This window comes from Globicephala melas, chromosome 7 (genome assembly GCF_963455315.2).
Source record: "Globicephala melas chromosome 7, mGloMel1.2, whole genome shotgun sequence".
NCBI classification, from domain to species: domain Eukaryota; kingdom Metazoa; phylum Chordata; class Mammalia; order Artiodactyla; family Delphinidae; genus Globicephala; species Globicephala melas.
Window position 1 is genome coordinate 257,497 of NC_083320.1, and position 16,184 is coordinate 273,680.

The 16,184-nt window shown below is 49.4% G+C and overlaps 1 protein-coding gene across 8 annotated transcripts in view; it reads left to right on the plus strand.

Annotated features, from left to right (window-relative positions):
• The window catches only part of THAP4 (THAP domain containing 4), a 43,703-nt gene extending 28,202 nt beyond the window's left edge, over positions 1-15,501 (plus strand). For 2 of the 8 annotated variants that reach the window (XM_060301546.1, XM_060301550.1), the window contains 3 exons: positions 761-870; positions 1,568-1,671; positions 12,548-12,836. In XM_060301546.1, coding sequence (XP_060157529.1) covers positions 761-870; positions 1,568-1,671; positions 12,548-12,667 — 334 coding nt within the window. In that variant the 3' untranslated portion in view covers positions 12,668-12,836. Of the gene's footprint in view, positions 1-760; positions 871-1,567; positions 1,672-9,509; positions 12,436-12,547; positions 12,837-12,968 lie in introns of those variants that run through there. The other 6 variants (XR_009564485.1, XR_009564486.1, XR_009564484.1 and 3 more) reach the window with 6 other exon arrangements.
• Positions 15,502-16,184: the final 683 nt, after the last annotated feature.

The window sequence follows — 16,184 nt, forward strand, 5'->3', positions numbered from 1 at the left end:
AACTATGAGCTGTAACCCGTTAGAGACATTTATGACTCGCATTAATTAATTTTCTTTTAATGCTGGTCACTCAGTTTTGCGACTAACGTTAGAGAAAAATGAGAGTAGAAAATACGTATTTTGGTCAGTGTCGTGGTCTACGTGTATGTAGTAGATGGTATTTCTCAGTGAGGGCTTGTGGTCTCAAGAGGGCGCGGGAGCCGTAGCCACAACACCAGCCTGTCAGAAGTTCATCCGTGGTAGCAGTAGATCCCCACACGTCGTGCTGGTGAGGCTGTAAGCGTTGGTGTTGAAGTTGTGAGTCGGTGCTCTCAGGTCAAGGTGCAGCTCTTACTCACCACCGTGAATTTGCAGTGGTGGCGGCGCGATAAGACGCTGACTCCTCGCCTGTTCTCCTACCCTGTGAATTAACTGGACTCCTAAGCAAGATAATAGCTCAGAAGAGAGAAGGCCTGGCATTGGGTGGGACTTTACTTTGTTGGTGGAGGGCTTAGGCTGAGAAGTGTGTGTGGTGCTGGGGCTGAAAAGGCCTTGGTGGGAGGACGGGTGGGGAGGAGAGATGGGGGAGCGGGGGTGCCCACACCTGTTGTCTCCCGTGTCTCCGCACGGCGTCCTTCACACGTGACTGTGTTTCCAGGTAGTGCTTCACGTTCAGTGGGTTGGACGCTTGCCAAGTGAGGAGGGGGCGGGCCACAAAGTCTGGCATGTGCTCTGGTGGGCACTGGGTACCTGGGCTTCACCTGTCACATTACCTGTCCAGGTTCAACGCCTTCCATCCGGACACCCACAAGCCCATGCACAGGGAGTGTGGCTTCATCCGCCTGGAGCCCGACACCAACAAGGTGGCCTTCGTCAGCGCCCAGAACACAGGTACTCCCCTTGCCGGCCTGCCTTGCACCCACGCGCCCTGCGTGCTGCAAGCAGGTGGGGTGACATCTGCCCCCCGATTTCTGTGTGACCGCAGACGTGGCCCCGTGGGTGCGTTTCACGGTGGACAGTGTCGGGCCTTTGGACGGCTCGGGGAGCTGGAGAGTGGGGGGCCGGCAGGCGGGGGGCTGCGGGCGTGGCTCTGTGGGAACAGGCCAGCTTCATCTCCGGCCCTCTGCGCTCACATCTGTGCTGTCGCTCAGCTTCCCATGCAGGTGGGGCTCTGGGGGTACCTAGACCAGGGAGCAAAAGCTATGTCTGGAAGTTTGCTTTGCCCCCAGGCGGAATTCATCCTAAAATAGTAAACCAGGTTCATGAATTCGAAATTACTCAACACCCACCTACGTGACCCTTAACCTCGCTCACTGGCTCAAGTGCGCGCTCACTTCCTGGCAGCAGGTGGACAGTCCCTCCTGTCAGATCGCTGGGGGGAGTGGGACGGACCCACTCCAGGAGTTGCAGGAGGAGTTGCGTCTTCTCCCTCTTGGTACCTGGGGGCCATCGCAGGTGCCTGGGCAGTTATTGCCTCGATGGCTGCGGCGTTCAGATTGGTTGAGCCCTTGACTGCAGAGGAGGGTGGTGAGCGCAGGGCAGCCGGGAGCCCCGGGCAGGCTGCGTGGGCTGACGGTGTCCCTTGCAGGCATCGTGGAGGTGGAGGAGGGCGAGGTGAACGGGCAGGAGCTGTGCATCGCGTCCCACTCCATTGCCAGGACCTCCTTCGCCAAGGAGCCCCACGTGGAGCAGGTGAGCCCGGGTGGGACCGCACGGCACCCCTGCCTTTGCACTCCATCCTGGAGGCCTGGCTGTCTCTGGTCACCCGCTTCTTTCTCGCGCTCACACAGGCCGTGACGTGATTATCTATCCCTGCTCATGCGCGGTTGGCTGTCCTCGGGTTTGTTGAACAAGTATGTCCCCACCAGCATTGCACGGCGGGGACCTCGTTCCCTGCTCCTTGACCAGTGCGGTGTGTTTTCAGGATTCCTGATTTTTTTAATCTGCTAGATAAAAGGTGGTATCTCATTGGTGTTTTAAATTTAACTTATGAGTGAGGGGGCATTCTTCGCGCTCACTGGTGGTTTGTATTTCTTGTTCCGATACTTGATGTTCAACGTCATTGCCTGTTTTTCTGCGAGGTGTCATCTTCTTGCTGATGTCTGGGAGATGTTTTATGTTCTGTGGATACTAACCTGTCGTCTGCTGTATTTGTGACAACGCCCCCGTCCGGTGGCTTAGGCTAGCCTGATTCGTGATGTCTTCTGCCCACGGGCTCTACATCTTTCTCTAGTTGCTCTCGGGGTCTCGTCCTAAAGGCCGTCTGAATTTGGGCTCTGGCTCAGGAAGATGTCTTCTGCTCCAAAAGGATAAAATTATTCTTCCATTTTCCTGTACTCTTACAACTTTCCTTTTTTACGTGTAGACCGTTAGTCTCTCTTCCTTTTTGTTTTCGCGTGATGGGCTCCAGAGACCCCGCAGGTAGCCATGCACAGCAGCGTGGGGGTGTGCTGCAGGGATTTCGGACCTTGTTCGGTGTATTTCAGTAGATACCAAAGTTGCTTTCTTTATGGTGTCGACCATAGAGGCCTCGGACACTCCATGGTGAAGTCTTAAGTGCTTTATGGTTCCTGATGCCGCTCTGTACCCCTGCCCTGCAGCAGCGCACAGAGGGCCAGCTGCCCCACACCCTTTCCCGGGCTGGGCCTTGAACTTAGGCCATCCTGGTGGCTACCAAGTGGCATTGCAGTGTGGTGTTAATTACATTTTCCCAGTGACTAATGATGTGGCTCATCCTTGCAACGTGCTTATTTGCCGTTGTATTCTTTGTTTCATGACGTGAGCGTTCAAATCCTTTGTCCTTTTTCTCCAGCAGCTTGTTTGCCTTATCTTTGAGCTGTAAGAGTTTGTTACATATTCTGGACACAAGTCCTTTATCAGGTAGATGTGTTGATAAAACTGTGCTCTCAACTTAAAACTTACCATTTCATTTCTTTAACAAAATGTTTTACTTTTGATGAAGTTCTGTTATCAGTTTTTTCTCTTACAGTTAGTGCTTTTTGTGCCCTGTCTTAACATTTTTTGCCTAGCACACACTTTCACCTGCATTTTCTTCAAGAATTTTTACAGTGTCTCCTTTTACTTTAAGGTTTATTATTTGGGAATTTATAGTTTTGTATGGTGTGAAGTAGGAGTCAAAATGCTTTCATTTTTTCCTAGATAGATATCCAGTTGTTCCAGCACTATTTTCTTTCTTTCTTTCTTTCTTTTTTTACAATTTTATTTATTTTTGGCTGCGTTGGGTCTTCGTTGCTGCTCGTGGGCTTTCTCTAGTTGTGGCGAGCGGGGGCTACTCTTCGTTGCAGTACGCAGACTTCTCCTTGCGGTGGGTTCTCTTGTTGTGGAGCACGGGCTCTAGGTGCACGGGCTTTAGTAGTTGCGGCACGTGGGCTCAGTAGCTGTGGCTCACGGGCTCTAGAGCGCAGGCTCAGTAGTTGTGGCGCACGGGCTTAGTTGCTCTGCGGCGTGTGGGATCTTCCCAGACCAGGGATTAAACCCGTGTCCCCTGCATTGGCAGGTGGATTCTTAACCACTGCACCACCAGGGAAGTCCTTAACCCATTTTTATTATTTTTATCCTCGCTCAAAATATTTTATTTCTTCAATGGTTTTGTTTCCTTGAACAGGATTATTTAGAAGAATGTTACTTATTTTCCAACTATTGGAGGATTTTCTTGCTATGATTTCTAATTCAGTTCTATAAAACCCAGAGAACGTGGTCTGTTTGAAAGTTATTTTGTGCCCCGTATATGATCTAACTTGGTGAATGTTTCATATGCACTCAGAATGAATAAGTATTTGACAGTTGTTGGCTGTAGTGGACTGAAAATACCAGTTAGGTCAAGCTGATTGATAATGTCATCAGGTTTTCTATATACTAGCGTGTTTGGGGGTGGGGGGTTCTTGGTTGTATCTAATTACTGAGAGGTATGAAAATCTCCAGTTATGACTGAAGATATTTCAGTTCCTTTCTTTGGTTCCGTCTTTGCTTCATAACTTTGAAGCTGTGTAACTTAGATGCATACAGATGATATATGTATTATATTTATGAAATGTCCTTTATAGCTTGTAATACTATACCTGGAAGTCTGCTTTGTCTGATCCTAATGTAACCGCACCTGCTTTCTTATGCTTATCATTTGTACAGTATATCTTTTTTCCTACCCTTTCCACATTCAAATTGTGTCTTTATATTTACAGTACATTTCTTATAGAGTCTTGCTTTCTTTCTCTAGTCAGAAAACTCCGTATTTTAATTGGAGTATTTAGTTCATTTACGTTTAACATAAGTATTTGTAAGGGTGGCTGTACGTCCACCATCTTGATTTGTCTGCTTTACTTCTTTCTTGGCTTTGTTCCTCTTTTGTTCCTTTAGTATGTTTTCTTGGGTTAATTAAGTATTTTTAGCATTCTGGTTTATTTCTTCTATTAGCTTAACTGTATCCTTTTTTTAAATAGTTGATTTAAGGCTAACAATATGCATGCTAAATTTATCAGAGTCTGTTTATAATCAGTGACACACTGCTACATTTCCCACTTCACATGTGTGTTAATCTTACAGCTGTGTAGAATTGCATTTATCCTCCTTTTGTGCTGGTGTCATCATACCTTTTACATGTAAAAAGTATCCACATACATTATAAACCTTCACACTAGGATTTTTGCTTTACATAATCGGTTGACTTTCGAAGAAATTACAGTGGGGGGGGCAGGGGAGTAATCGCTTATAGTTACCCACTTAGTTTCTCTTTGTGTTGCTCTTTTCTCCTTCTATAGAGTTTCCTGTGGTATCATTTCCCTTCATTCTGAAGCTGCGTTAGTGGCATTTCTTGTAGTATAGGTCTGGCAATATTTCTTTTGAGTTTATTTCGCCCCCAACTTTTTTTTCTTCTTCAGTATTTTTTATTGTGGAAAAATAGATACATAAAAGTTAATTATCTTAACCATTTTTTTTTTTTTTTTTTTTTTTTTTGTGGTACGCGGGCCTCTCACTGTTGTGGCCTCTCCCGTTGCGGAGCACAGGCTCCGGACGCGCAGGCTCAGCAGCCATGGCTCACGGGCCCAGCCGCTCGGCGGCATGTGGGATCTTCCCGGACCGGGGCACGAACCCGTGTCCCCTGCATCGGCAGGCGGACTCTCAACCACTGCGCCACCAGGGAAGCCCTATCTTAACCATTTTTAAGGGTACACTTAAATATATTCACATTGTTAATCATCTCCAGAACACGTTCACCTTGCAGAACTGAAACTCAGGCCCACTAAGCAGTAGCTCCCTGTCCTCTCCTCCCCTGACCCTGGCAGCCACTTCTCTACTTTCCATCTCTCCGATTTTGACTACTTAGGTACCTCATATCAGTGGAATCATACAGTTATTTTTCTTTTTGCATCTGGCTTACTTCACTGAGCACAATGTCCTCAAGGTTCATCCATGTTGTAGCCTGTGTCAGAATTTCCCTCCTTTTTAAGGCTCAGTAATATTCCAGTGTGTGGATGGACCACATTTGCTTTTCCATTCATCCATCAATGGATACCTGAGTTGCTTCCACCTTTTAGCTATTGTGAATGATGCTGCTGTGAACATGGGTGTACAGATATCTCTTCAAGACCTGCTTTCAGTTCTTTGGGGTGTATACCCAGAAGAGGAATTGCTGGATCACGTGGTTAATTTTATTTTTAATTTTTTGAGGACCCGCCATAGCTTCCCACTTTACCTGCACCATTTTACATTCCCATCAGCAGTGCACAGGGGTTCCAATTTCTCTGCATTCTCATCATTTGTTGTTTTCTGGTTTTTGGATATCACTCATCCTAATGGGTGTGAGGTGGTATCTCATTGTAGTTTTGATTTGCATTTCCCTAAACGATAGCGATATTGAGCAACTTTTCATGTGCTTCTTGGCCATTCATATATCGTTTTTGTAAAAATGTCTATTCAAATCCTTTGCCCATTTTTGAATTGGGTTGTTTGTTTTTGCTGTTGTTGAATTTTAGGAGTTCTCTGTTATTCTGTTTATGAATCCCTTATCCGATATATGATTTGCAAATATTTCTCTTATTCTGTGGGTTGTATTTTTTCTCTGTAAATAGTATCTTTTGATGCACAAAAGTTTTTAATTTTCATGAATTACAGTTTGTCTGCTTTTTCTTCATTGGCTGTAAATTGGTATCCAGGAAGTCATTGCCAAATCCAATGTCATTACACTTGCCCTATGTTTTCTTCTAAGAGTTTTTATAGTTTTAGGTCTTACCTTCAAGGCTGTGATTCATTTTGAGGGTTTTTTTTGTTCATTCATTTTTTGTACTAATGTTAGGTAAGGGTACGGTTTTATTCTTTTGCGAGGGGATATCCAGTTTTCCCAGCACCATTTATTGAAAAGGCCATCCTTTCCTCATTGAATGGTCTTGGCAACCTGGTTGAAAATCATTTGATAACACATGCAAGGATTTATTTCTGGGCTCTCAGAACTGTTCCATTGGTCTGTATATCTGTTTTTATGCCAGTGTCACACTGTTTTGGTCACTGTCATTCTGTAGTAAGTTTTGAAATCTGTTGAGAGTCCCTTGAGATTCCATATGAATTTTAGGATGGATTTTTCTATTTCTACAAAACGCATCATTGGCATTTTGATTTGAATTTTGTTAATTCTGTAGGTCTCTTTGGGTAGTATTTGTTTCTTAATGATATTAAGTCTTCCAATCCATGAACATGGGATGTGTTTCCATTTATTTATGTCTTCTTTAATTTCTTTCTGGAGTGTTTTGTATTGGGTTGGCCAAAAGTTTCGTTCATTTTTTTCCTTAAGAGGGCTCTACTAGCACTTAGTTGTCTTTAACTTCATTCAAAACAATTTTGTTAGATTGTGTGTGACAGCTGTCATACCAGCGTGCGTTTATAGAAAGACTTATTGGGACTTCCCTAGTGGCACAGTGGTTAAGAATCCGCCTGCCAATGCAGGGGACACAGGTTCGAGCCCTGGCCTGGGAAGATCCACATGCCGCGGAGCAACTAAGCCCGTGCGCCACAACTACTGAGCCTGCGCTCTAGAGCCCGCAAGCCACAACTACGGAGCCCACTTACCACAACTACTGAAGCCTGCGTGCCTAGAGCCTGTGCTCTGCAACAAGAGAAGCCACCGCAATGAGAAGCCCACGCACCGCAATGAAGAGTAGCCCCCGCTCACCGCAACTAGAGGAAAGCCCGAGCGGAGCAACAAAGACCCAACACAACCAAATAAATAAATAAGTAAGTAAATACTTATCAAAATTGGTGAATTTTTGTATAGCCATTTTAATATCAAAGATGGAAGAAAAAAGCAACATTTTGAGCATATTATGCTTTATTATTTCAAGAAAGGTAAAAATGCAACCGAAATGCAAAAAAAAGGATTTGTGCCATATATGGAGAAGGTGATGTGACTGATCAGACGTGTCAAAAGTGATTTGCAGAGTTTCATGCTGGAGATTTCTCGCTGGCCGATGCTCCACGGTCAGGTAGACCAGTTGACGTTGATAGCCATCAAATTGAGACATCAGTTGAGAACAATCAACGTTATACCATGTGGGAGACAGCCGACATACTCAAAATATCCAAATCAAGAGTTGAAAATCATTTGCACCAGCTTGGTTATGTTAAATCACTTTGATGTTTGGGTTCCACATAAGCAAAAAAAAACCTTCTTGACCATGTTTCGACGTGTGATTCTCTACTTAAATGTAATGAAAGTGTTCCGTTTTTAAAACAAATTGTGACAGGTGATGAAAAGTGGATACTGTACAATAATGTGGAATGGAAGAGATCGTGAGGCAAGCGAAATAAACCACCACCAACCACACCAAAGGCTGGTCTGAAGGTGATGTTGTGTATATGGTGGTACTGGAAGGGCATCCTCTATTATGAGCTCCTGGAAAACCAGACGATTCATTCCAACAAGTACTACTGCCAGTTAGACCAACTGAAAGCAGCACTCAACAAAAAGTGTCCACAATTAGTCAACAGAAAGCACATAATCTTCCATCAGGATGATGCAAAACGGCATGTTTCTTTGATGACCAGGCAAAAACTGTTACATCTTGGCTGGGAAGTTCTGATTCATCCGTCGTATTCACCAGACATTGTACCTTCGAATTTCCATTTATTTAGGTCTTCACAAAATTCTCTTAATGGAAAAAATTTCAATTCCCTTGAAGACTGTAAAAGGCACCTGGAACAGTTCTTTGCTCAAAAAGGTAAAAAGTTTTGGGAAGATGATATTATGAAGGTGCCTGAAAAATGGCAGAAGGTAGTGGAACAAAAGGGTGAAAACGTCGTTCAATAGAGTTCTTGGTGAAAATGAAAAATGTGGCTTTTATTTTTATGTGAACACCGAAGGCACTTTTTGGCCAACCCAATATATGTGAAATTTAAAAAAAAAGAAAGAAAACTCACAGAAACAGAGTAGAATGCTGGTTACGGGGGGCTCAGGTGGGGGAAATGGGCAGATGCTGCCCAGTGGGTATGAACGTCCAGGTGTAAGATGGACAGCGTGGCACTAGAGTTGACAGTGCTCTGTTATATTAGTGAAATTTGCTAAGAGGAAAAAGATGTAACTGTGAGGTGATGGATGTATTAACTGACCTTATTGTGGTAAACATTTCACCATATACACATGTATCAAATCATCATGTTTCAGCTTAAACCTATACAGTGTTACATGTCAGTTATATCTCAATAAAGCAGGGTGCAAAGGAGGGGAAAGGAGCCAGTACTGGCAGCAAGCAGACGGCATCTGTTCTAATTCTTCTTTTTTTTTTGAATTGGAGTAGAGTTGCTTTACCATGTTGTGTTAGTTTCTGCTGTACAGTGAAGTGAATCAGCTGTACATGTACATACATCCCCTCCCTCTTGCAAGTCAGTGAGAGAAACGTGAGGCCTGCACTGTCTGTAGTTCTCCAACAGTGTCCTGATGTCCTTGTTTATCAAACTCAGCCCCTTTCTTCATGACTCAGCCCCCTCCTTGATGCCTCAAGTGTTGTATGGGGTGGCTTCTTCATTTTTTTATTTTAGGACCTAAAACAAAGTCAGATCCATCTAACTCTCTCCTGGCCTTTCCTTCTCCACCTTTTCCCCACGGGACAAGACATAACAGGAACAAGAAATCATTAAAACATCAAGAAGTTCTCACATCGAGTTTCTCTCTACCGTAATATTTCTCTTTGGTCTGTGCAGTCGAGGAAAAGTGAGCACACTTGGCTAAAGTAAGAACTCGTGTCGTTGTCAAGATGGCCTCTGTCCCTGTGTTCAGAGGCTCCTTGGAGTTTGCCTTTGCCATCGGAGCTGGGCCCCAGCTGTGCAGGCTTCTCTCCAGAATGCGGCTCCTGCAGCTTCTGCTTTACCCAGTGGCCCCAACAGGCTCCACTTTGAGGGTTTAAAGGCAAACAGTTGCTTCCAGCCCCACCTTGTTTAAACTTGTTTAAACGAGGGTCAGTCTGCAGCTCAGGTGGATTCTCGTCCTGAGGGTGGACTTGGCATGACCTCAGGATCATCGTCAGCAGAGGCCGTGGGCACCGCAGGAGGTCTGGTTCTGAGCCTGAGCGATGTCATCTACGACCTGCCTCAACTTTAAATTCTGCCAAATAACTTTCATTTGAAGAGAAAACTAGCACAAGAAATTTCATCCAAGAGGCCACCAAGCCCAGAGGAACCTAACAGGTGACTCCCGGGCACGGGGACACGCTGCAGTAGCAGTGTCGTCGCTGAGGCCACCTCGGTGAACACAGTCCCGAGTGTGCGCTCCGGCGGCCGGGCAGCCCTCACACACCCTCTCGCTGGGACCTGGGGAGGTCGTGGGGGACCAGCGTCTCCACCATGGGGTCTCCCCCATGACTGTCTCCCTCCTTTTGTTGCCCTGTGTCTTGCTGCCTGGTGGCTGTTACCGGATGTTCACAGACTTCGGCACACAGAAGCAGAGCCGAAGGGCGAGGGAGCGGCCGCCCTTGGGTCAGCGCACGGTGAAATGGGCTGTGTCCTCGTGGCGTGGCCCGCAGCCCCTGCGGCATCGCGGAGGCGGGACGGGGGATGCAAGGCCGCGCGAGAAGCCAGGTAGTCCTCAGGTGCTGGTTTTCGGGTGTGACCGCAGCCTCGGCCCGTCGGGCGGGCTCCGCATGAGAGACACGCAGTGTCTTCCCTTTAACGTGGAAAGGTTCAACGGGGGGCGGGGGGCCCACCTTCCGTTCCCCGGGGAGGCATTTCCTTTGCCCCCGCCTGCGCTCCCCCTGCACGTGTGGTGCTGGGCGTCTGGCATGAGGGCGAGAGCCAGTGTCCTGCATCGGTGGTGGGGTGTCGGGGGAACAGGTGCCCCGCAGGCCGTGGGCTCTGAGGACAGGCGACTGCTGTCCTGTGGAAGCTGAGCGCGTGGCCCGTGGTGTGGGGAACACAGGCTTTGTTTCTCTCCACTGCACTTCTGTTTCCTCTGCAGAGTGGTTTCAAGGGTAAGAGCCTTGACTGTTTGTTTTGTTTTTTGCGGTACGCGGGCCTTTCACTGTTGTGGCCTCTCCCGTTGCGGAGCACAGGCTCCGGACGCGCAGGCTCAGCGGCCATGGCTCACGGGCCCAGCCGCTCCGTGGCATGTGGGATCTTCCCGGACCGGGGCACAAACCCGTGTCCCCTGCATCGGCTGGCGGACTCTCAACCACTGCGCCACCAGAGAAGCCCCGACTGTTTGTTTTTCAATTAAATTCCAGAACAAAGGCTGTGGAGTTGAAGAAGCAAGTCCCATGTGAGAATGTCGGCCCGCCACCCGTCTGCTTTCTATCTCTCTGTCCACCTCATCTGGGGCTGTGCCCTCCCGTCCTGCCCTCTGCAGCCCTCTCCCGTCCTCAGCCGTTACCGTGGCGAGGACAGCGCGTTGACCTTTGACACCTGTGGACGGTGGCAAGGACCTTAGGACAGGGCTGCTCAGACCACCACGCGGTGTGGTCCCTGGGGCTCAGGGTGGCAATTCTGAGGCACCGGGTCTGGGGCGGAGCCTGAGACTCTGCATTTCCAGCAGCCGCCCAGGTGGGGCTGGTACCTGGAGCCCACCGAGTAGCAGGGACGTAGGACACCGACTCTGTGTCCTCCTCCCGCCTCTGCTTCTGCTGTCACGTGTTGTGAGTACGCACGCACAGTAGACCCCACAGGGTTGTATAAATGCCAGTTAGCCCTCGTCGCAGCATTTGGGTGACGCACGGTTTTCCATACGTTTATCCTTGCTGTTGCTCTTCCTTTGTTCCTGCGTCTCTGCTTCCACCATTTTCCTTAAAACCTGAAGAACTTCCTCTAGTGTTTTGTGTAAAGAAGCGGGGGGTCCTGCTGGTGGTGAATTCTCTGTGGATTTTTTGTCTAAAAATGTCTTTATTTTGCCTTCACTTTTGAAGGGTGTTTTCACTGCAACCAGAATGCCAGGGGGACAGTTATTTTCATTGTTTTGAAGATGTCCTTCCTTTGTCTTCTAGTTTCCATCCCTTCTGTTGAATTTCTTGAATTCTAGACATCGCGCGTGAAAACCGCGGGTGACTTGAGGCCTGTTTGATGTCGTCTCCCACCAAAGGGCACTTCTTGCGCTTCTGGTGGTTTGTCCAGGAAGAGCAGGTCCTGTCCAGAGAGATAGCACTACTTTGAAACCGGACTTCCCAGTCTGTTTCTGGGGAACTCTTACTCCTGGGATGCGGCCCTAAGGGGGTCCTGACCAACAGCCGGGCGGTTTTCCGCGGCCCCTCCTTCTAGACGCCGGGCAGCGGTTCCAGAGGGTGGCCCGTGCAGCGCAGCCCCGTGGGTTAGGGCGCACGCACCCGGCTCCCCAGCCTCTGGGTGGCCTCTGAGAGTCAGCACCGGCCTTGGGGGGACAGCTGCTCTGAGCTGGGTCTCTCCCCTGCACGCCCTTCCCCCTGAGGCCTTGGCCTTGTAGCCTGGTTGCTTTAAACAGGCTCTGGAATCTGGCTTTCCTCTCTTCTCTGCCCGACGGTCGCTGGGGCCTGGCCAGCACGGGTTCTGACGCTCGTGGGCCCCCACCCCCGCCAGTTCTGGCGCCACCCCTGGAGGCGGCTTCCACAGTCCTCGGGCTTTCACCCTCTGTCCACAGACGTTCCAGGCAAACCCATTTTCTCATCGGGGGCTATGGTGCTGCAGGTCTGTGTTACTGTTAGAAGCAGCTGCCGTAATTGGCCCTGATGAATCGGGGGTTCCAGAAGTGCTGGTACCGAGTTTTCTGAGAACACATTTGGCATCATTTCAGGCTGTGTAGGGAGGGACGCGCTGGACAGCCGGCCCCTAGGCAGACGGCGAGGCTGACGCCCGCGCTCACCTCCGGACGTTTGGGAACAGCTGAGCGGCAGGGAGACGGCACGGGCCAGGGGTCCGGACGCCCATCACGGCTGCCGGCCGAGTGTCTGTCACCCACTGGCGGGGACTCTGCCTGGCTCACAAGCCCCTGACACTGAGGTGAAATGTTGCAGCTGCCGCGGGAGTGTGTGGCCTGTGGTGGCACCTCAGCGGTCGTTGAATCTTTGGAAGGTGAAATTAAGGCGTTTTGTATTTGTTTTGTTCTGCTCAGATTACCCGAAAATTCAGGCTGAATTCCGAAGGCAAACTTGAACAGACGGTCTCCATGGCAACCACTACGCAGCCCATGACTCAGCATCTGCATGTCACCTACAAGAAGGTGACCCCATGACCCCAGGTAGAGCTGAGTCCGGTGGGGCTGGCCTGTGTGGTGACACTTCAGCTTCTCAGCAGACGCCGCAGCAGGTGTGGGTGTGGCCACAGGTCACCGTGGGTTCGAGGGTGTTGCCACGTGTTCCTGTAATGGCACAGAAAAACCAAATAAAAGGCCTTTATTTTTATGGCTAAGCATTTTGAATATTATCACTTGCGTAGACTGCGTTTCTTTCATCTGCTGGTGACTATTTGTTTTCAGAGTCGTTTCCCTAAAAAGTTAAAAAGGGGTGGCTCTTTCTCTCCTTTCCTTCCTGCAGTTTGGACGAGACCTGAAAATGCTTATAAATCCACGGTAGTCAGCAGCAAGGTGAAGAGAAGGTCGGACACGAAGAATTGCAGCGAACCTTCCTTTCCTTTGAAAGAGCTGAGAGTGTAACGACCCCATTTCCATGTGGACGGAGGGCATTCCCACGGCGAGAGGGTGGTGGTGAATTTATCGTCATTCTGTAAATTTGATTCAGTCTCGGCAATATAATATTACCTTCATTTGTTTGTTTACGATGGAAGTTTCCAGACATACACTGACCCCCTGGACCTCACCCCGTTCCAGCTCCTGCCAGCATGTCCCCACACCGGTGGTTCCGTCTGCTCTTCCCCCCTTTTTGTGGCTGGAGCATCTTAAAGCGAATTCCACACACAGTGTCCCTTCTCTCGAACACTTCAGCATGTGTGTAAAAGCAAAACAGAGCCTTTCTCTTTTCCTGAACACAGCACAGCATCAGGGGCCTCACCGGGAACATAGACACGGGGTGAAAGGAGGCCGCGCTCAAGAGCAGGGGTCAGTGTCTGCAGCCACACACCCCCTTGTCACACACGCTGGGGACAAAAGGCACTACCGGGGTGGGGGGGTTGTCAGTACCTGGGAGCGCAGAGGAGGGACCGGGGCTGGTGCCGAGCCCTCAGAGGAGCGTGGCCGGAGTGTGAGGAAGGCGGCCGGCCCCCTGCGTGCAGGGTGGACGTGGTGGCTGGGCTGGGCTCGCCGAGAGCGTCAGGTCAGCAGAGACTCAGGCCCAGTTCGTCCCTCCAGCTGCGAACCTGGGAAACCAGACAAGTTATTGGCCTCCGAAAGTCAACGACGGGAGAGGAATGGATGGACACTCCCTTTCCAAAAGGTAGAAATAGGAAAGAAGAAGGCGTGACAGGTCCTGAGCAAGTCCCAAACCTTAAGGCTTAAGAGGAACGATCCTCTGTGGCTCAGTGTCTGTCCTCCGGGCCCCCCTGGGGTGGTCCTGCCCCCCCCCCCCCAGCTTTGCCGGGTGCAGCGCTCACCACGGTTCTCAGGGGTTGGAGTCGTGTGCCTGCGGCTCTCCCCAGGTTCTGCCCACCCCGGGGTCGCCCTAGCGGGGGCTCTACACCCCTTGCAGGGTGTGGGTCTCTGCCTAGGTCATGAGCCTGAGGCTCCAGGTGGCTCCATCCTTCAAAATTGAGGGAAGGTAGCAAGGCCCCCAGGGCTCTGCATTCTGCGTGCTGGCAGAGATGGTACCTTGTGGAAGCCAAACACCGATTCCAGCCAAGTTTGCAGCTGTGCCCTCCAGTGGGGCAGCCACGTCTGCTGTGGCCCAGGAATGTGGGGAGCAGAGCCTTATCCTCTGGGCCTGGGATGGAAGGGTCACCCCCACAATCTCTGAAATGCCTTTGAAGACATTTTTCCATTGTCTGGACTTTAGGCTTCTGTTTAGGTGGCTGCCTGGTCTCCCATGATGTGGGTAACTAGCTCGTAACTGATGAGTACTAACCTCCGTGTCAAGTCCTCCCAAGCGTCATGATCTGTCTCAGCGAGCTTTCTTACTACTTTAAATATCAGTAGGCTGAGGATTTTCCACATTTTTAAGGTCTGCTTCCTTTTTGGTTAACAATTCTGTCCTTAAGTCTTCTTGCATTTTACTCTAAGTATTCAAGAGAAACAAGGCCCCTCATGCTTCAACACTTTCACTTTGCTTGGAAATTTCCAGGCACATAACCAATTTCATTGCTCACAAGTTCTACCTTCCACAAAACTAGGACACATAGTTTAGCCAAGCTCTCTGTCCCGTCTTAACAAAGGTTGCCTTTCCTCCAGTTTCCAATGACCTCCATTTCCATCTGAGATCTCAGCAGACTGGCCTTTACACCTGTGAAAATTAGTAAAGGGAAACCTCGCGGAACTGGAGTGGGGAGGGAACTCCCTGGTGGTCCAGTGGTTAGGACTCTGAGGTCTCACTGCCAAGGGCCTGAGTTCAATCCCTGGCCGAGGAACTAAGATCCCACAAGCCACGCAGCACGGCCAAAAACAAAAAACAAAAAATAATGGAGTGGGAAGGCCACAAGGGGGAGCGCTCACCAGCTCCACTGGATGTCAGCACAGATCCTGACAGGAGGAGGCCACCTGGCCTCTTAGACCAGAAGCCCTTTACCACCCCCAGGAGGAAGGAGGATTTTCTCCCTGTCAGGCAACAGCCCAGCCAATGAGAAACTGTCACAGCTCAGCCAATGAAAAGCCACCACACTTCAGACCCCCATTTTCCTCCAATGGACTTTTTTGCTTATAACAGCCCCTCCCACCTTACCTTTTCCTCTATAAAAGAATTTCCTCTCCTTTGACCTACTGGACTTGCCTGTGGACTTGTGCCACGGTTACCTGTCCTGAAACACAAATCTTTGCTGCTCCTTAATAAACCCATTTTGTTGGTAAAAACTGGCTGTTTTATTGTTTCAGATGAACACATCCCATATATCTACCAACATTCTGTTCAGGATTACTTAGGTATTGTCTAAGAACACTGAGGCTTTCTCCACAGCTCTCCTCTTTTCTTCCTGGGTCGCCAGAATTGCCCTGAACAGTCCGTTCACAGCAGTGGAGGCTTTTGCTAACATTCATCTTAAAACTCTTCCAACCTCTAATTTCCAAAGCCACTTGCACGTTTTTAGATACTTGTTGTTTCTTGGTAACAACTTTCGGACTTAGTTCAGGCTGCTGTAACGAAAGTAACCGTCCACTGGGTGGCTTGTACACAACCGCAATTTACTTGTCCCGGTTCTAGAGGCTGGAAGCCCAAGGTCAGGCTGCTGGCTGATTAGGTGGGAGGGCTGCTTGCTCATGGACGCGTCTCCACTGTGACCTCACGTGCAGAAAGGCTGAGCTAGCTCTGTGGAGTCTGTGTTATGCAGGCACCTGTTCCAATCGTGAGGGTGGAGCCTTTATGGCCTAGTCACCTCCCAAAGGCCCCACCTTCTCCTACCATCACTTTGGGGGTTAGGATTTCAACATACGAATTTGAGGGAAAACGGACATTCAGACCATAGCTCCAAGGGAGCCTGGAGGATGGGACCAGAGCTGTCTCTGCTGCTGGAATGATGCTGAGAGGAGCTGGGAGCAGCAAGGAAGCCCCCCACTCTCTCCCTCCTGCATCCCAGGCTGCTGCCTGCTCACAGCTGGAAGGGGGCTAGAGGGCAGCACCCAGACCGGAGCAGGAAGGGTGGGGCTGAGAGCCGAG